Source organism: Antechinus flavipes, chromosome 1 (assembly GCF_016432865.1).
Source record: "Antechinus flavipes isolate AdamAnt ecotype Samford, QLD, Australia chromosome 1, AdamAnt_v2, whole genome shotgun sequence".
In the NCBI taxonomy this organism is placed as follows: Eukaryota; Metazoa; Chordata; class Mammalia; order Dasyuromorphia; family Dasyuridae; genus Antechinus; species Antechinus flavipes.
The window spans coordinates 673128429-673147453 of NC_067398.1; the positions used below are offsets into that span (position 1 = coordinate 673128429).

General features: G+C 56.4%; 1 protein-coding gene across 2 annotated transcripts; it reads left to right on the top strand.

Annotated features, from left to right (window-relative positions):
• Positions 1 to 1329: 1329 nt before the first annotated feature.
• LOC127545163 (AN1-type zinc finger protein 5-like) lies at positions 1330 to 18597 on the top strand. 2 transcript variants are annotated; one of them, XM_051972260.1, is made up of 7 exons: positions 1335 to 1518; positions 5206 to 5376; positions 9124 to 9214; positions 9376 to 9482; positions 12160 to 12270; positions 16679 to 16828; positions 17120 to 18597. In XM_051972260.1, exons 2-6 carry the CDS (start codon positions 5226 to 5228, stop codon positions 16825 to 16827), a joined length of 609 nt encoding a protein of 202 aa, XP_051828220.1. In that variant the 5' UTR covers positions 1335 to 1518; positions 5206 to 5225; the 3' UTR covers position 16828; positions 17120 to 18597. The 2 variants fall into 2 exon arrangements, with proteins under 2 accessions (XP_051828221.1, XP_051828220.1); XM_051972261.1 differs by having other exon boundaries at positions 1330 to 1518; positions 9127 to 9214; positions 16679 to 18597.
• The last annotated feature ends 428 nt before the right edge of the window (positions 18598 to 19025 follow it).

The following is a 19025-nucleotide window of genomic DNA, read 5'->3' on the forward strand; positions in this document are numbered from 1 at the left end:
TAGGGCTTAGCACAGAGCTCGGCTCCCAGGAGGTGCTCGATAATTGTTTATTCTCTCTCCCCTCCCGGCTGGGTCCGGATCTGCTCTGGGACAACGACGACCCCGACCCCACGAGTGAAGGGTCTGATTCCTTACGTTTCTGCAGCCACGAGGGACCCCGCCCCCATGCCCAGATTTCTCTCCCAAGTAAGGCAGGACGAAGCAATTCCTAATCCCCCCTGCTGTGAGGCGGCATCTGCATTTCCTAGTTAATTTCCTTGCCTAAAGGGTGTCTGTTTCCACTTCCCACTTTCCCCGTAGGGGGAGGGAATCTGGGTCTCCCCATCCTCCTGGATGCTCTTCACAACCTTTCCAGCGTGGGCGCGGAGATTTTCGTCCATCGTCATCCTTGCTGCTCCTCCTGGTCTCTAGGCTGCATTCGAGGGGCGCTCTGTCCTCCTCCCCACCCCCCACAGCTCCCCGGTTTCCCGACTTCCTCCAAGCTCGTGTTCAAGCTTCCCCTTGGGCAGGGGATAACAGTAATGATGAGAATAGCTAACATTCATATAAGCGGCTGCGGGGTGGGAGTGCTTCACAACTGTGCCCAATGCTCGGGACAGCGGACCACCTGGCTGTCCCATAACACCTGCGGGTCTCCCCCGTTTTAGAACGGAGGCTTCTTGAAGACAGGGAGGAAGGAAGAGAAGGGGGAGATGAAGAATGGAAAAGAAAGAGGATAGGAGAGAGGAAAATGGGGAAGGGGACAGGAGACGGAGGGAAGAAGGAAATGGGGGAGAAGGAAGGAAGGCGGGAGGGAAAGAGGGAGGGGGAGGGGAGCCAAGAAGAAAGAACAGGAGGAGGAAAAAAGGAGAGGACAGAGGAGGAGAGAGATAGGAAGGGAAGGAGAACAGGAGGAGGGGGGAGATAGGAAGGGGAAAGGGAGCAAAGGAGGAAAGAAAAGAAGAAGGGAGAGGGGAGATAGGGAGGAGAGGAAAGGAGGTCTGGAGGGCCTAGGGTAAGGAGGGCAGGAGGAGGAGGGAAGCAGGGAGGAGAGAGAAGGGAGGGGGAAGGGAAGGAGGGCAGGAAGGCAGGGAGAGGAGGGAAGTAAGGAAGAGAGAGACAGGAGTGGGAGGGGGATGGGAAGGAGGGCAGGAGGGCTGGGGGGGAGAGGGAAGAAGAAGGCAGGAAGGCCGGAGAAAGGAAGCGAGGAGAGAGAAAGGAGGGGGAGGGGCAGGAGGGCAGGAGGGCCGGGGCGGAGGGGGGGGAGGGGGGAGGAGAGAAGCGAGTTGGAAGGAGGGAGGGGGAGGGGAAGCGGAGGGTTCGGGCGGCGCTCGGCGGCCATGTTGGGCACCCGCCGCGGGGCCGGGCCGCCTGGGCGCGTGTGAGTGGCCGACAAGCGGCCCCGCCAGCCCTCCGCCCCGGCCGGCTGGCCTCCCTCCCCGGGCCGCCCCGCTCTGCCGCCTCCCTCGGGCGGGAGGCCCCGAGCCCGCCCTCGCCACTGCCGGGCCGGGTCCGGGCGGCCTCCTGGGGCCGCGACAGGTGAGTGAGCATGGCGGGGCCGCTCGAGGGGGCGCCCGCCCGCGCCCCGTGCCAAGGCCGCGACCATCCATTTACTCGTCCGCCCAAGCTCAGGTCGGGCCACGCCGCCGAACCGGGGCGCGCCGCGGACGGGCGAAACTTGGGCTAGGCCGCGCATCCCCGGCCTCGCCTTACCCCGCAGGCCGCGCCGCTGGGCTCGGAGCTGCCCGTGACCAAATCCCGCCCCTCCGCCGAAGAACGCACTTCCCATTGGTCTGCGGGTTGGCGAGGGGAGGGCGGGATTGGTGGCTGGGCCTTGGAGGCGGGCGGGATGGACGGAGAGGCAAACCCAAAGTTTCTGGCGAGCTGAGCTTTGGATGCAATCATTTAGGCCAGCCGGGGAAACTGAGGCTCAGAAAAAAAAGGGGCTTGGCCAAGGTAAACGAGAGAACCACCATTCGAATGCAGGCCTTCTGACCGACAGTGTAGTGCTCTATCTGCTCCTGCCTGGTGCTGCACCCCCATGCATTCCTTCTTAGGGCATTTATTAAGCACCTTCTGTAGACAGAGCTTTGTGCTAGCTTGCTTGACGAAGTTTGTGTAACACCGGACTGCTATCCCCATAAATCTCACAGCCTGATAGTAAAATAAGACCAATTACAGGGTAATTACAGGGTACAGTGCTGGGGGGGAGGGGGAAGAGAGGACAGCAGCCTGGTGGCCAGCAGATAAGAATGCCAGGCCTGATGTCAAGCCTGGCCCCAGACATTTATGGGCTGTATGATCCTGGGCAAGTCACTTCACCCTGTCTGCCTCAGTTTCCTCCTCTGTAAAATGAGCTGGAGAAGGAATTGCTCACCAGGATCTCTGCTAAGAAAACCCCAAATAGGGTCAAGAAGACCTGAGCAACGATATGATCTTTTAAAATAATTTTATTATTTTTAAATGTTTTTAATAACATAAGAAAATTGGAGATAGGTGACATGATTTCCCAGACCCTAGGAGGCCCTGCTGCTCTTCCAAAGAGCTTGCACTGAGGAATGAGCCTCCCAGGCCTCCCACCAGGAAGTGTTAGTGATTCTCTGGAGTTTGTTGTCAAGTGTTCAAGGCTGACAAATCATTTGTTTTCTGGAGCTTGCTTTTGTGATCCATCAAATCAGGATTGGTCTAGCTAATCCTTGAGGGCTCCTCTAGCCCCGAGCTAGAAATGGAAGTTGCTTTGGGACCATCCCATCCAGCCTGGAGGGGCAGAGCCAGGGGTGGTCTGCCTCAGACCTAGGGCTTTCCTTATGCAGGGGTGGTCCTGCTGTTTTTTCCACTTTCTACCCCTTTTTGCACCTGTTACAGAGAGGCCGCATTGAGTAGTGGAGTTAAGGTCTCCAAGCCTGAAAGATCCGGCCTCGTGTCTCACTTCCGAGGGAGACGGCCCCCAAGCAAGTTCCATCCCGTTCTCCTCAGTCACCAAGCACTTTCCAGTCTGCTGTGATGGAGTTTGTGTATCTGGAAAGTGACACTACAGGAGGATACCAGAACTATTTGTTGCACCGGACCATTCTTACACTTTAGTCAGTCTGTCACTAAACTCACTGAGCCGCTACCAGGGGCCCAACCATGTGCTAGGCCCTGGGAGGGGAGTCAGGTCCCTATTTGCCTTTGTTTTCAGTGGGAAAGGGAAGGAAGGAAGCATTTATTGAGTGCCTACTATGTGCTGGGCACTGCTTTGATCCTCACCCCAACTCGGTGAGGTAAATACATTATGATCTCCATTTTACAGCTGAGGAAACTTAGGTGAGCTCTTAGGTGGTCAGACAGCTGATAAATATAGAAGGCAAGATTTGAATCCAGGTTTCTTCAGATTCCCCAGTGCAGACACATTGTACTCTTCAAGCTCTAGCGGAGGTCAGCCCAGCAGGCGCCCTTTGCCAAGGGTCAGACAAGGGAAGAGCTTTGGAACCTCAGCGGAGAGGGTCAGACAGTGCCCGGAGAAGTTGGGGGGGAGCTGGAGCTTTCAGTCAGGGTGGATTTGGGTGGCTGGGGAGGAAGGATGGCATCCCCTCAGGAACCCTGGGGCAAAGGTGGTGAGAGGGGCCCGTTGTGAGGGAGGCCGGGGGGACACGCAGCCTGGCTGGAGCACTGACTTGACCAAGAGTAGAGGGAGATTGAGAAGAGAAAGGGGAGCTCAACAGGCCCATGATGGTGGAGACAGCCCTAGGGTTGGAGGCAGAAGCCCTTGGCTCAGATCCTGGATCTTCCATTTAGGGTCTTGGGTGAATATTTGCCCTTCTGCGTCTCATTGTGACCAGATGAGCTTGTTCTTGTAACTATACATTAGATTGTGTCTACAGTGACTCTGGATAGCCTTCGATCTTAATCTGAAACATTGAGACTTGAGGTCGTGGCCACAGCGATCATAACCCTTCAGAGCTGGTCGTTTCCTTCATTTTACAGGCAGGGAAACTGAGAAACATGCACAGAGAGTGAGCCGGACACCTCGGCCCGTCCCAGGCCTTCCAGTTGCCAATCTCGTGGCTTTCCATCTCTTATGCTGGGCAGGGCAGGGGACCATCAAGCCTGGGTTTACTGCAACTGGGGAGAGGGAGTGAGAATGGGTCAGAAGGCTCTTGTAAAGTTTGAGGTGCCAGGAAGCGTAAACTCTTGGGGGTCGATCCCCTGGGAAGCACTCAGCCTGAGCCATCCCGTGAGGCTCAGGCGTGCCTCGGGGATGTTGAGGGCCCCTCGGTGGCAGGCCTGGTGTTTGTGAGCCAGACTCTTGCAGAGCTCGGGAGTGAAGAGCGAGCGAGGGGGGCAGGTTGGGGGTGCTGGGCTACAGCAGCCAGAGGGGCACGGGCTAGCCATTGCAGAACCGAGAGCACATAAGATCCGGCGGCGGCCGGAGAGCTCGGCGGCTTCCCTGTAAGGCGTCCGGCTTGGGAACAGGCTTCCTCTCTTGGCAAGCTTGGTTAGGTCCTGAGGAAAACCACCACCAAACGAGACTTAAACATTGCATCAAAAAGCAACGTTACCAGGCAGTATGGGTCAAGTTTCAGCGAAGGCAACTGAACTGTCAGCTCCGGAGAAGCTTTAAAAAGACTGCAGAGAGCCCTGGTTTGGAGTCGGAATCCCAGCTCTGCTGCCCACGTGGCCCCAGTTACATTTACTGTACAATGAGGGGACTGGGAGCGGGTGGGAGCTGATGCTGATCCAAGGCCTCGTTGACCACGTAGACGCAGAGTGAGTGCAGGGGCCATTCTTGACCCGGGAGAACTGATGGTGAAGCACCCTCCCTCTGCTGCTCCCTGCAGGGTTTTCTCTGCAGGTCGCACTCTGGAAAGGTCTGGATTTTTAGTCTCAGGGCTAACACTAAGCTCCCAACACTAAGCATTGGGAATCACCCTTCTGTCCTCCCTTTTCCTCATCTACAAAATGGGGGCTTGTCTACCTCTCAGGACCGCTGTGAGAGAAATGCTCTGTAAATGTAATGATAAACCTAAAAAATATGTAATAGAAATTCAGCATCACATATAGCCTTCCCTTTTTATTCTTTGTATATTAAATTGTTCATGTTTGTTGATTAAGTTCTTAATAAAAAGAAATTGTAAAAAATGTTTTTTAAACTATAAAGAGTTTTCAAAATGCAAGCTATTCTCCTTCTGCACTCATTCCTCATCTCGGTGAAAGGACTCAACCTGCCTTGTTGTCTGATGTCAGGAGCTGAGCTCAGCGCAGCCATGGCCCAGGAGACCAACCAGACGCAGGTGCCCCTCCTATGCACCACAGGCTGTGGCTTCTATGGAAACCCTCGAACCAACGGCATGTGCTCTGTCTGCTATAAGGATTTCCTCCAGCGGCAACAGAATAGTGGGCGACTAAGTCCCCCAGGTAAGGAGTCCTAGGGAGGGAAGGTGGACAGGGCACTTGCTCATCCCCAACAAGAGGCGATAAGTGAGCTGCGGGGACCACCCGGGTTGGGAGGGTCAGGGAGATGTGCCTAAATGTCTGAGGGAAAAAGATCAGGGGGTCCTAGTGGAGGGCCTCTCAATAGGAGCCAGTGTGACAGGGCAGCCCCGCCATCCCCGGGCACAAAACTCGTTTGCTTCCCTGGTGAAAATGACTGGGCGTCACGGGATGGTACCGCAGACTGAAGACGTGCAGGTGCTCTAGCAGCAGCAGAGAGGCAGGAGATGAGGAAGCAGACTGCAGCTGGTCCCCAACAGGGACCTGTGTGAGAGGGCGGGAAAAGCACAGGAGCCGAGGCCGGGAGAGGGAGCAGCTGGAAAGGGGCCCTGCCCAGGTGTCCAGGGCCGGATCCTGGGGGAGCCCGTGCTGGGAAGGCCAGGCTTCGGGGAGACCAGGGCCCAGGTGTCGTAGAGTAGGGGCGGTGATGCTGCCCGCGCCCCCCACCTTTGGGGTGAAGGATGTGGCTGCGAGGGCTGGAGGGCCGGGAGCAGAACCGTGGAAGGAACTGGGCCTCCTTAGCTAGGGGACGAGAGTGAATGGGGCAGGGGGACGTAAGGAGGAGGGTGCTGCAGGAATCTTCAAGTATTTGAATGGCCTTTCGGCTCTAACCAGAGTAGCTGGCGTTTACATCACGTGCACGCTGGCAACTTCACAGCCATTCTTTTGGGGCCCACAACCGCTTTGGAGATGTGACAAGCATTATTCCCATTTTACAGATGAAGAAACCGAGACCTAAAACAATCCAAGCTCTTGCTCACAGTTACACAGCTTTTAAGGTTCAGAGGGATTTGAGATCAGGTCCCCCCGACCATCCTGTCCACTGCGCTAAGCTGCTTCACAAAAGAAAGATGACATTCATTGTGTTTAGCCCTAGAAGACAGAGGAGTAAGAGGCAGATTTTGGCTCAATGTAAGGAAAACTTACTTAATAATGAGAACCATCCTGCGGGACATGGGCTGAATGGGGGACAGTGTGGACAGTGGATGTTGTCCGCGGGTTGTGTGCTTCTGGGGTATCTCCTGTCCCCAGGCACTTTTCTTTCCCCACGTTAGGAGTCATTTCTCCAGCACTTCAAGCTTTACAAAGTACAATCCTCTCAGTACAACAGCCCGTTCTACATATGAGAAAACTGAGACTTGGGAAGAGGAAGCGAGCTGCCCAGATGAGGAGACAAACGGGCAGCCTTTCCATGGAAGGGCCTGGTCCTGAGAGGGGTCCCATCCAATTGCCTTCTCCCTGCCTTTTGCCCCACCTGCTGCAGAGTACTTTCATTGCCACAACAACTCCCCAGACAGGGGCTCTGGCCCAGTAAGAAAGACCCTGGCTTTGGGGCTCAGAGGCCCAGAAGTCTCAGCTTCCACCCAACTAGGAGGCGCTGCAAAGGCCCCTCAGGCCCTCATTTGTGAGACGGGGATGATTGTCGGACTCTGGGGATCCTGCTTGGAAGGCGAGAGGTGTTAGCAGCTGCCTCTGGTTCTCGGGTAATTACTCCCTGGACTCTGAGGCGCATCAGGAGAATCGGCGCGATCTGGGCCCTCCGTGCGGGACATGGACAGACTAGCGATTGGAGCGGGCAGAGCTTGGTGTGGAGACTCGCTCTGCGCTGGGCGGGTCCGGAGAGGGGAGCACTGTTAGCGGCTCCCAATGTAACACGGGGCGATTGTCGGCCGGCTGGCGACCGCTGGGGCTGGTGGAGACTGGCACGCCCTGCCCCGCGGCTCTGGGTCCTGCCGCCTTCCTCTGCAGCAGTTTGGGCTGGGGGGTGGGGGGCAGAGAAGAGAAAAAGGGATCCATCTGTCAGAGCCGCACAGGCCTGTAATGTCCATTTAACAGAAGAGAGCTGGGAGGGGAGCGAGGAGAGGGATTGGAGTCGGGGTCAGGGACGCCACAATGGCCATACTCGGCCTTCTTAACTTCTTGGGACAGAAAAGGTGCTTTGTACAACCAGGAGGACACAGAAATGTGAGTTAGGGCCACTCATCTTTGTAGGCGAGCGGTAAAAAGCCGGGCTGGCCATGTGGGCCAGTTGGAGGAGCCTGGGATTGGAGCGTCTGGTGCTAATCCCAGCTAAGACAATGTTTCTGAGTCACCAACCTGCCCCAGAGAGACCTCGGACGTGCCATCTGAGCGCCTAATTTCCTTAACTGGAAAATGGGAATGTTTTCTTTCTGCCCTCAGAAGGTTGTGAAGCAACTGCTTTGTAACCCCCTGAGCTCCCTGGTCTTCCAGAGTAGCAGGGACGGTGCTGTGGGCGGCGGCAGGAGGGGCTTCCTTTCTGGGCACTACGGGGTCAGCGGGAATTCTCTTGGACCAAAAAGCGCCCTTTTCTCAGTGACCGAGAAAACCTCGGTATGGGACAGGGTGGCAGGCAGTAGGGAGGTCCTGCAGCTGGCCCAGAAGTCTCACCCTCGCCGCCACAGAGGAAAGAGTTTCCCATTGTTTCTGTGGAGAACTGTGTACCAGGCTCCAGCTGGTCATCTGAAGCTCGGGCAGCCGCCAGGGACTGGAATCAGCAACCTTGGGGATTCGTGCGCAAAACAAGGCGGCTAGACTAGGTGAGGGCTCCAAACCAGAGGGCCTTGGGCCTGTGTGCCACGGGACAGGAAGCTCAGCAGGAGGCAGACTCTTCTCTGCAGACCCCACTTTGTCCCCCCATAAGATGAGGGCCTGTCTCTAAATTGTATGATCTGACCCGGGCTCTTCTTGGGCAACAGCCCCCTGCCAGCCTCCTGGTGTGGAGCCTGTGTTTCTGTTCCCAGATCTCCATCCTGGAAGATGTTTAAGACTCACTTTGTTCCCTTACTCTCCCCCTGCTCCGGCTCCATCACTGTCCCATCGGGACACGGGGCCACCGGCCCCTCGGGGCGTCTGCAGTGAGAAGCAGAACTGGATTGCCTCGGACCTCTCCACTGGCCTGGGAGGGGGTGGGGAGCTCAGGCCATACAAGGACGCGGCCCCAATGGCTGGGCCGCTCGCGAGACCCTCCGGACCGGAGTCATCGAGTTCTGTCCTGGGCCTCTCACGGAAACCATCAAGCAGTAGGAGCCGAGTAAGGTCCTACTGTGTGCCAGGCCTGTGCTGTGGGAGGAAGGAGCAGCTCCCAAAGGCAGGAGGCGTGAGGAAGGGTACGGAGCTGGACTGTCACAGGTGAAGGCCGCGGGTGCTTCGGCTCCCATCCAGCCTCTTCCCCAACTACCTTGATGGCCACCGTTCACCCCTCCTGGCCTTGTCACTGCCACCTCCTCCCTCCCTGCTGCCGGGCAGCTGTGGAAGGACTCTGGCCTGGCGAGAGATCTCAGTGAGCTTCCTGGCTGCCCCGAGGCTCCAGGGTCCGAGGACTGGGAGATCCCGTGGTGGTCCAGGGGGAAGGGACTTGCTTAAAAAGCTTGTTGAATGAGTTTTTCATGGCTTCTCTCCTGACCATTCCAGCAGAGCCCCTGTGGTCTGCTCGCAGGTCCACACTTGATTCTTCTCTGATTGTTGCAGTTTTCCAACTTGACTGGAAGCTCCTAGAAGGCAGGGACCAAGTCTGATATTCTCTCAGCTTCCAATTCGGTGCTAGATCCTAGAAGGGTTGGAGGGGCCTTTGATTCCCAGGGCTGAAAAGTAGTGGAACTGGGTCAAACCTGGAAGCTGAGCCGACCCTCTGGGACCCTGTTTTGTCCACAGTAGCCAGCAGCCCCAGTCCTGCTGTCCTGGAGACTTTCCCTGCAGCCTGTGCGGAGGAGGCGGACCCTACCCCTGATGATGGCCTAGTCAGGTGAGCAGTCTCCCTGGGGCTCCCCTCCCCGGGTGTCCCTTGGCCCCAGGCCCCCAGCACCTGCCTTTCCCCCGCCACCACCTCCAGGAGGCTACAAGGTGAACTTGCTCCTTGTCTCTCCTATCTGCTCTGTGATGTGCGCGCTCCTGGCGGGTCTCCAGACCGAGCTCTCAGACTCCTGTGACCCACCAGATGACGGCCATGAGCATATCGAAGGAGGACGCCCACAGCCAGGCAGACGAGGCCATCTCCACGGCTCCCTCCTCAGGTAAGGGGAGAGGGCTGGGGGCCATCCGTCTGGCGGGCTTGCTCTGCCGCTGGGAAAATGACCCTGCTTTGTCCCATTACTAGCACGCTGCCCGGGCCGGTGTAAGTCCCACAGAGCCTCATTTGACTGATGAGATGATGGGGAATCTGTGACCAAAGGCTTACGCGGAGGGGTCACGGCAAATGGCAGGGCCTTCAGCCTCCCGGTCATCTCTCTTCTGTACCTGACACATAGGAAGGGACTTGGGATGAATGGCCATGACTTGGCGGGGGCCTTCAGAGAGTTGGAGGGCTATTGTTCAGAAGAGGGATTAGGCTTTTGGTGTCTGACCCCAGAGAGGGTCAGAGGTGCAAAGAAGGGCAGTTCAGGCTTGATGTCAGAGTAAACCATCAGCACTGCCCCAGAGTGGGATGGACTTCTCTTGCCTGGGGCTCTCCGGGCAGAAGCTGGGTCGGACCAGATGACCACCAGGGCAGGGTCCCTTCTCATTGACACATCCCGTGATGGATCTGTGGGGCTTGTTGAGTTTGACCAAAGGCCCTTGCAAAACTTCCAGGACAAAATAAAGTACTCTGTGGTCTTCACCCTCTGCTTTACAGCCTGAGATAGGAGAAAGTTTACCTGGCCTGCCTTAAGAAGTATGAATTAGCCATCATTAGAAGTCACTGAGTGTCTCAGCCCCTCAGGCTGCCCCACCCAGAGCAGCCGCTTCAGGACTGGAGGTGCAGGGGCCTGAGGGCTCACGTGGGGGTATTATCAGGGCACCACTTCTTCCCCTTTCTGGGGGCCCTGAGACTGAAAGACATAGCACTTGCTGAGTCGCTTCCATAGGAGCCTCTGGGGTCTAGATGGTTCAGGGACCTTGTGTATGGAAATGTGTCCCATTCTAAAGTGAATGCCCCAAATCATCAAAGACTCTCAGGGGTGACTAGGTGTGGATTCTGGAATAACTTTTGATGCAGCCAGCAAGAACAGGCCTCTGTGTACAATGGCTGGCAGGTATTCCAAAATGCAAATTTGTATTTGCAAGAGCTGAACCCAGTTAGCAAATGATCCATTCCAGGGCCTGATTGCCCAGCTTTAAGGTCATTGGGTAGCAATTAATTTTCTTCTGGTGAAACACAAGGCAGTGTAGAATTGTGGGAAGGATTGTGGACTTGGAGTCCAGAGACATAGCAGAGGGGGCAGCAGGAGCTCCCCGGGCCTCGGACAGTGCGGCCCTACCAGTGTGCCCCTCACTGCTCCTACCCAGTGTGAAACTCCAGCCCTTATTGGATAACCAAAGTGGACGTTGTCTCCAGAAGGTCCCGTGCACAAATGAGGGAAGTCAGATCTTAGGTTTAGTACTTTAAGGATCCATGATTTCATCGGTTGAAGGTCTCCTTTGACCAAGGCAGGGTGGCCATGTGACTGAATGGGAAGAATGCCAGATGTAATTAGGGGACAAAGGTTCAAATTCTGGATCTGTGCTTTATTGCTTGTAATCTGTGGGCAGGTCATTTGCCTCTTTGGGTCTTAGTTTCTTTATAGGTAAAGTGAAAAGGTTGAGTTAAATCACCTCAGCGGTCCCTTCCCGCTCAGAATCTACCCTCCAATAGTCCCTCTAACACCTTAACAGGTGGTCTTCATTAGTTCTGTGCACGCCTACCCCGGACCCCCAGATTGAGCCCTTGGTGCCTGAGCTTCTGGAGACGAGCCAGTCTCCCCAGCCTTACTTGTTTGTAACCTTGTACTCCCGCCGTGGTCTGCGAGCTCCTTCAGAGCAGGTGCTCTTGGGGATCTGCCACAGTAAGCACTTAATAGATGCTTGTTAGATTGACTTGATTGGAACAACGTCCTGCCAGGCCCGTGCCCAGAGCACTGAGAGTCGGTAGAGCCCGACTGTACTTAGCTGCCCTGCCATGGAGAGCCCAAAGGCATTTCCTTAATGCAGTGAAGTGGTGAAGAAGCCTCAGAGGACGGGCAGTAAGACCCTGTGCTCTCCCCTGGTCGCGCCGTCACGGAGGCTCCTCGCTACGGACGCCATTTCTCCCCTTCTTCCGTGGTAACTCAGCCTGTGGGCTCTCCCATCTCCTCCTGGGTGACGCTCCCTGATGCAGCTCTTCTCTTTGCTGTCCCCAGCCTGAGAGGGAGGAATCCCTTGCTGGGACGCTCATTCACAGCACCGTTGTGAGGATCAGGACAGAGATTTCAGCGGTCATTATGATGACTTTAGCATGCTGCAGTTAGCACGTGGTATTTTCCAGCTTGATTCCCTTACCATTTTCACCAGGCTTTATTCTAAATTAAGGTTCTTAACCTAGGGTCCTTGAACTTGAATAGAAAAAAGTTATACTTCTAGTTGAAATACAGAATTTCTTTCAAGTATGAATATGGGCAACAAGCCACAGCCATATTAGAATCTACTACGGGTCCGTGCCATGTAGACATTAAGAGCCCCCTCCTCTCCAGGAATTCAGTTCTTTCTGAAATCAGATTTCCCCCAAAGCAGGAAGACTGTCCCCCGTCCCCCGAGCACATTCCCGAGCACGGGCCTCAGGGACAGAGGCTGGTTCAGGCAGGAATCCAGACATGCCATGACCCGCGGCCCACGCCCACCTAGAAGGACAGCTGGAGGAGCCGGGGCCGGCCCGGCCTTGGGCTCAGAGTCACTCGGGGCATGTCTTTTCTCCTCCAGGTTCTCTTCTTGAGACATCTCAGAGCTCCTCTGAGGAAGAGAAGTCATCCGAGAAACCCAAACCGAGAAAGAACCGCTGCTTTGCTTGTCGGAAGAAAGTGGGTCTGACAGGTAGGAGGCCCCGGGCAGGCCCAGAGTGGTGGGAGAGGAGGCCCCTCAGAGGTCAGAGCCCCTGCTTAGGAATGAGGGGCCTAGAGAGGGCAAGGGCAGGTCTGAGGTCTCCTGGCCAGTGAGAGGCCGCATTCGGACCCGCCAGTGCTCCATGCTTCCCAGTGCAGTGAAATGTCTCTGGAGGCCGAGCTGGCCCAGGGGGAGCCGCCCCAGCTTTTCCTGCTTGGGGCTGAAAGAGCCATTCTGCTTCTAGGGGGGCTTCGGCCCGCGTTTGAAGGGACTGAGCTGAAAGAAGGGCCTTTGGCCTGGAATGATGACTTAGCCTGGGTTCTTGAACCCTTCAAAGGAATTGTAGAATCTCTACAGGAAATCACCATCTAGCCTTAAACTTCAGGAGTTTCGAGGACTGAGGGATTCCTCTCAGTGTTTGGGAGCCTTTGTGGGAACTGAGAAAAGATGTCCAGAGTCAGGGAGGGGCGAGCGGGTGCTCCGGAACCCCACGACCAACCATCCCAAGAGCCCCAGGAACATCCTCCACCCTGAACTTCAGAAATGGGTGTTTTGGACCTCAATTTAGGACTGAATTCCTATTCTTTCATGTTTTCTGTCCCTTTCTAGCTTTGTATCATCTCTATCCTTTTATCCAAAATATTGATAAGTAGTTAAGGGCACAGTAAAGTACAGATTTCCAAGGTACTTTGAGCAGGCTTCCAGCAAAGACACAGAACTCTTAATGGCTCCCAGTTCTAATCCTCCCAACTATAATTTAGTCCAGGCTGTCTCTCTAAACTTGGTGAAATGTTAAATAGAGGTTGGTTTGTAGTCTAGTAACCTTTTCAGAAAAGGAAAATAAATTTGCTGGGCAGGATCTGTTTCTCATAAAACTCAGTTTCTGCTGGGTTTTTTTTGGTTTGTTTGTTTGGGGTTGTTGGTTTTTTTTTTTTTTTTTCCATATTCACTTTAGCATATTCTAGATTTTTCAAGGATTTAGATTCATTTACATTTATTGATGTAGAGTGTATAGACTCCCCTATTCCCTTTTTTTGAAACTTGGGTACAAAATTTGTCTTTTTCCCAGTCTCCAAGATCATTAATAGGGAATCAATCACGTCTTGAAGGTCTTTGAGCTCCAATTCTTTATGGGCCAGTTTTAGTTTGTCCTTCCCAGGCCAAAGACCGCTCTCCTTGGCCTGTTCCGCCTTTCCTCTTTAGTTCCTTTCTATTGTTTCTTCTACCCTGAGCACTGACCCAACCCCTTCTTTGTTCCCTCTTTCCCCATAGAGTAAAAAAAAAAAAAACCTTTTTGTTTTCTTTAGCTCTCCTCCCCAGCCTCCTTTTCTCTTGGGCCTTGTCACCTCTGACCCCGTGCAGGACCAGCACTTCTGTACCCTCCCTCCTTCCCCGCTCTTGTTTCCTTCCTCCTCCTCACTGAGCCTCAGTGGCCCTCGTTCCCCTCTAGGCTTTAGAGGGCCCTCTTCTCTCCGCCTCTCTGGAGCCGTGGCTCATTGTGCCGGGCTCGGGCTTCTCGGCCCTCCGTTTCAGAGCCCGCCGAAGGTCCCGGGTCCACAGTCGAGGGCACAATTCTGAATGATTCCCATCTTTGCTCTGCTTTTGGAGGGGGAATTTTCCACCAGGATCCCTGCCGTGAAATTATGAGTAAGGTGGATCAGGAACTGGCCAGCTGCTGTGCTTTTAGCCAAGAGGGAGCTCCAGGAGAAGGCTTCAGAGGGCAGACAGGAGCATGCCAAGGAAAGATGGGCACGAAGGGCTTTCTTTGCCCAGAGAGGAGAGTAATGAGAGACGACTGCATCGGGTTAAGGAGAGCCTTGAATGCCGGGCAGAGTGAGAGGTGTCCTTGCAAAGCAGCGGGGAGCTTCTAGACCCTTTGCTGAGCAGAGATCGTGACCAGACGCGTGCTGCAGAAGGCGGGTTGTAGCCTCCCGGGGGGCCTGGAGGTGACCTGCTAACTGCGGCCGAGGAGCAGGGCCGAGGGCTTTCCCGGGCCGCTGGGCCAGGGGCCTCCCCGAGCCGAGGGCCATGGACGGCAGAAGAGGGGACCTGTTGGAGAGAGGTGGTAGAAAAGGGTCAGACTCCCTGCTGAAGGGGAAGAGCGGAGGCCATGGTGAGGCTTTATATGTAGCCACCTGTCACTCGGGCCAGCCACCATGACATACATTGGCACAAAGAAGGCAGCCCACATGGAAGGGGGAGACCGCGGGCAGCCCACCTCGGCACTGGAGCTGAGGGGTAGAGGCGGCCTTGGCCCTTTTGGCCCTGGAAGGGGGGCCTCAGGAAGCCAGGCCAGGGAAGGGACAGAGATGAGGAGGCAAGAATTCCAAAGATGGAGCTCCAGGCGGGGCAGATAGCGGCCCTGCTGGCCGAGCCTGAAGTCACAGCAGCCGTGCGCCGCGCCCAGCCCCTGCCCCTTGTGCTTGATGGGAGCCCCAGAGCCTGCAGCGTCCATTGTCTGGGCCCCGGCAGCCTCCTGCTCTCCTCAGCCCCAGGAAGACAGGGGGCTCATCGGCGCTCCCAGGAGACTGAGGGGCAGCTCTATTCTGGGACCCCCCGTGCCCCACCAGTGCTTCCCCACCCATCGCCAAGCACCTCAGTAACCCACTTCTGGCCTGGGATTCTCTCTGGTTTTCTGCAGGTACAAGTGGCGTTGACTTCCCCTCTGCTCTGTGCTGAGCGGCTGAAATGCAGGGTAGACCCTACTCAGCCCCCCCCCCCCCCCCCCCCCGCCCAGGTCCATGTCCCAGCTTCCCTGAATGCCCTCTGGTGGCCGAGGCCAGCCTCTCTGCAAGCCCCCAACGATGCCTGTGTTCTCTTCCTCACGAGGCTGCCTCAAGAACTTTAAATCAGGCTACTTGGGTCAGTAAGAGGAAGAAGCCAAAGGGAGAGCGCTTGGTGCTGTAGAAAAAAGGCCTGGGCTTGAGTCACCCAGCCGGCCTGAATTTCACCTCCTTCGCAAACACGTGCTCCGGGAGGTCACGTGCCAGCTCTGTGCCTCAGTTTACTCCTCTGTCCCAGCAGTGCCGTACCTTGTCTGCCTCGCAGCCTGGCCGGGAAGAGAGTCTCTTGTAAAATCCAGACCCCGACAGATGTGAGCATCGGGGAGGGCAGAGGAGCCGGCCGGAAGGCCCCCGAGCAGGAAGCCAGGCCACAGCTCTCCGTTGTTTGCTTGGAAGCCCCCCTCCCCTCCATGTGAAATCTTAAGTAAATCATTTCACCTTCTGGGGTCCCTGTTTATCTGTAACCTGAAAGCCTTGGCCTAGACAGCCTCCCGTGCTGTTTGCCCTGAGAGGCAGCGCAATGCAGGGCAGCGCTTCAGTCAGGAGCCCCGGGCTCCAGCTCTGGTGCTAGTGCTCTCATCCCCTTCCCTCGGGTTCCAGACCATCACCTCATTAAATGTGGCAGCCCCCCCCCCACAAGGTAGCTGGGAAGCCCGGTCCTTTCCTGCTCTGAATCCTTCCTGGGCTACCCTGTGACAGAGCTGAGAGTCTACAGTGCTGGACTTCTGTGGTGACCTTGTCTGTGGGCCTGGGAGGAGGTTTGAGGGGATGAGCTTGGGGGCATCTGGCAATATGGCAACGTACCCTGCTCTTCCCTTAGTTGGGGAAATAGGGTTCCCCCGGAGTGGGGCAGGGGGCCCTCCAGCCCAGCCAGATGAGGTTCCTCAAAGGGAGGAGTCAGGTCCTCTCCCACAGGCCCAAAGGAGGCACCAAATCTCGAATGGACATTGTCAGTTTGTCATTAGGAATTGTCCAGGATGTTCCCATTCTTGAAACTTAGGAGAGTTTTCAGCAGACACAGCTTGAGAATGTGGAAAAGAAGAATCCAGTAACTGCTAGAGAACCTCTTTCATTGGGCTTGGTCAGGGACATCTTCTTTATGGCATGAATCAGCTGCCCTCTCTTGGCCCTGTTTATGGGATGTCAGGTGCCCTCCATCCCCCCATAAAGGGATTTAGGGTGCTGCAGCCTTAAGCCCAACTTCATTGGTAACTGTGGGTCCAGCTCGTGTCCAGACAAGAGAGCGTATCTCCCTGTTATTGGCCATTCGAATAGTGCTTTAAGGTTTGCATAGTACTTTACAATGATCTCAACCCCACAGCAGTCCTGGGAGGTAGATGCTATTATTATCCCCATTTTACAGCTGAGGAAATTGAGGTTAAGTGACTTAACTAGTCAGGCTCTGAGGATGGATTTGAACTCGCCTGTCCTCTGGGCCTAGGGGGGTCTGGCCGGCCTATTTATTCCAGGACAATGTAGTTCAGACGCTCCTGGTGCCTCTCCTATGACGGCGCTGGGTTTCACGGGGTCTCGGTGCCTCCCCTCTGAACCCTCGGGTGATGCTTTGGGTCTGAATCGGGCCGGTCTGGCAGCTTGTCCCTCTCTCCCCCGCCCAGGCTTCGACTGCCGCTGTGGAAATCTCTTTTGTGCCATGCACCGGTACTCAGAAAAGCACAGCTGTCCCTTCGACTACAAGGCCGAGGCCGCCGAGAAGATCCGCAAGGAGAACCCCATCATCGTGGCTGAGAAGATTCGGAAGTTGTGAAGTGAGGAACGGGCCCGGCCCCTCCCCCTCCCCGGGCCAGCCCCAGCCCCTCCTGGTCCTCTGGGTAATGAGCCTTCGGGCCGCGGGGGCAGCTTCGCCCTCTCTTGTCAGCCGTGGAGCATCCTCTGGCCTGGCTGTGCTGGGAGAGGGCCCAGTCGGGGGGAGACGAGCTGCCACTCCTCCCTTCCCCCGGGCCCTCCTCTTGGAAGCCCAGAAGGATCCAGGGACTCGAGGAGAGTGGGAGCCGCGGCCTTCCCTGCCTGGCACTGAGGCCCCTTTCCTCTCCGTACAGGCATGGCATCCCTGAGGGGCACGGTCCTCCGTGCCATTTAAGAGGTCCCTGACTCCTCCCCCCGAGGCCGGGGGATCTGGCTGAATCTGCTCCGAAGCCACCTCTGGGGTTTGGGTGTTTCCCCAGATAAAGAACTCTGCAGCTCGAAAGCCCTTAGACTTGTTTGTGTCCTCTCCCTCCCTGGCTCCAGGGGAGATAGGGGACCAGCTCCCCCCTGTCTCAGCAGGAAGCCTTGCCTTCATTTCTCTGTCTCCTCCCTTTCCTTGCCCTTTCCCAGGAGGTCCCGGCACCCCCAGCTCTTCCTGCCGACCCCCGGAGCCCTTTGTGGCCCAGCCGTCAGAGGGCCCTCTTGCTTCCCCCGCTCCCGCCCCCCCATCCTTCTTCCCTCCACACGCCCTCACCTTGCTCCCCCCGTTCTGCCTTACTGTGCACTCCTGGCTCTCAGGCTTGCATCCCCGGCTCAACCAGCCCCTTTCTCCCCTCACAGGGGACAATCTCAGAGGAACCTTAGCTCTGTGTGAAGGTTGCCCATAGTTAGCAGGCCAGCCTGGGGGAAGGGCAGAAGCAGAGTGGGCTGCGACCCCGTCCCTCCCTCCACCTTGCTCTTGTGGGCACCTTCTCCTTCAAGCCTGGGGCCTCGGCCCTGCCGGGAAAGCTGCCTCTGCTTTTTCTGTGGGAAGCGAGCCGGCCGGGCCTTGGCTCCCTGATCCGCCGGGCCCCTGGCCACCTGTCCTCAGGTCTGGCATCTGGAGCGGCTCTTTCGGGGGCGGACTACCGCGTGAGTCTCCTTTGTGGGGCCTGGGGGTCGAGGCAAGGAGAGCCGCCCTGCAGAGCTGTGAAGGAGAAGGCCCTGCTGCGGCCAGGGGAGTGACTGTCCGGCTCCGTTGGAGTCCAGGACACCCAGCACCTTAAAAGGGCCTGAACCTCTCCGAGGGCCAGCAGGAGGGTCTGGCAGCCCCGCTGGATTCTGAATCTATCTCTGCCCCTTCCCCTCCCCAGGGAGTGGAGCCTTGGCTCAGGCTGGCCCCGGGGCCCTTCCCAGAGGCCAGTGGGCAGTACCAAGCTGCCATCTTCTCAGGACTCCCACAGCTGCTCTGGATTCTTAGTGAGTGCTGCTGACTTCCTTGCCACACTTCCTGCCTTCTCAAGCACAGGCTCCCCTTTGCCTTGAGCCCATCAACATCTCCTCCCAGTTTTCTGTTTTAACTTTTACAGACAGATCTTAAGTGCTGGGCAAGAGCACCAGCGAGGGCCCACTCACCCCCGGGGACTGGACTTGGTCCCGCCCCCATGTCTGCTGCCCCTCCACCTCTTGACCTTGCAGACCCTCTGGAGCCCGGGGGCTAATGGGTGGTTTGTGCCTTCTAGCCTGCTGCCCCCTCCCTCCTGCTGAACCAGTTTGATCTTATTTTTCTTTTCCCTGTCCCCCAGCATCGTGCCCCGCCTATGTAAATATTAATATATTCCGTTTGTCTCCATGGTGTGCTGTGTCTCACATCCAGCTTGGGCCCAGAGGGCAGAACCCGGTGCACTGGGGGGAGGGGGAGAGGCTGCGAAGGCAGATTTAGTCTCTGTGTATGGAAGAACTTCCATAATAATTAGAGCTGTCCAAAAGTAGAACAAGAGCCTGGGGAAGTTACGAGTTTCCCATCACTAGAAACCATCAAGCAGCATTTGGATGATCGCCTGTCAGGGATGCTTTAGAGAGGAATCCAGCTCAGATACAGATTGGACTCGATAGCCTGGGGAGCCCTTTGCCAGCCTGCAGTTCAATGCCCTTGGTCTTCCCACTGAGCTCTCTCTCTGAGGCTGGCAGGATGGCAGCAGGCCTAGGAAGGGAATCAGCCACTCCCATCCATCAGAGCTAATGGCCCCCCAGGCCCAGGAAGTCCGTAGAGGCTGCCAG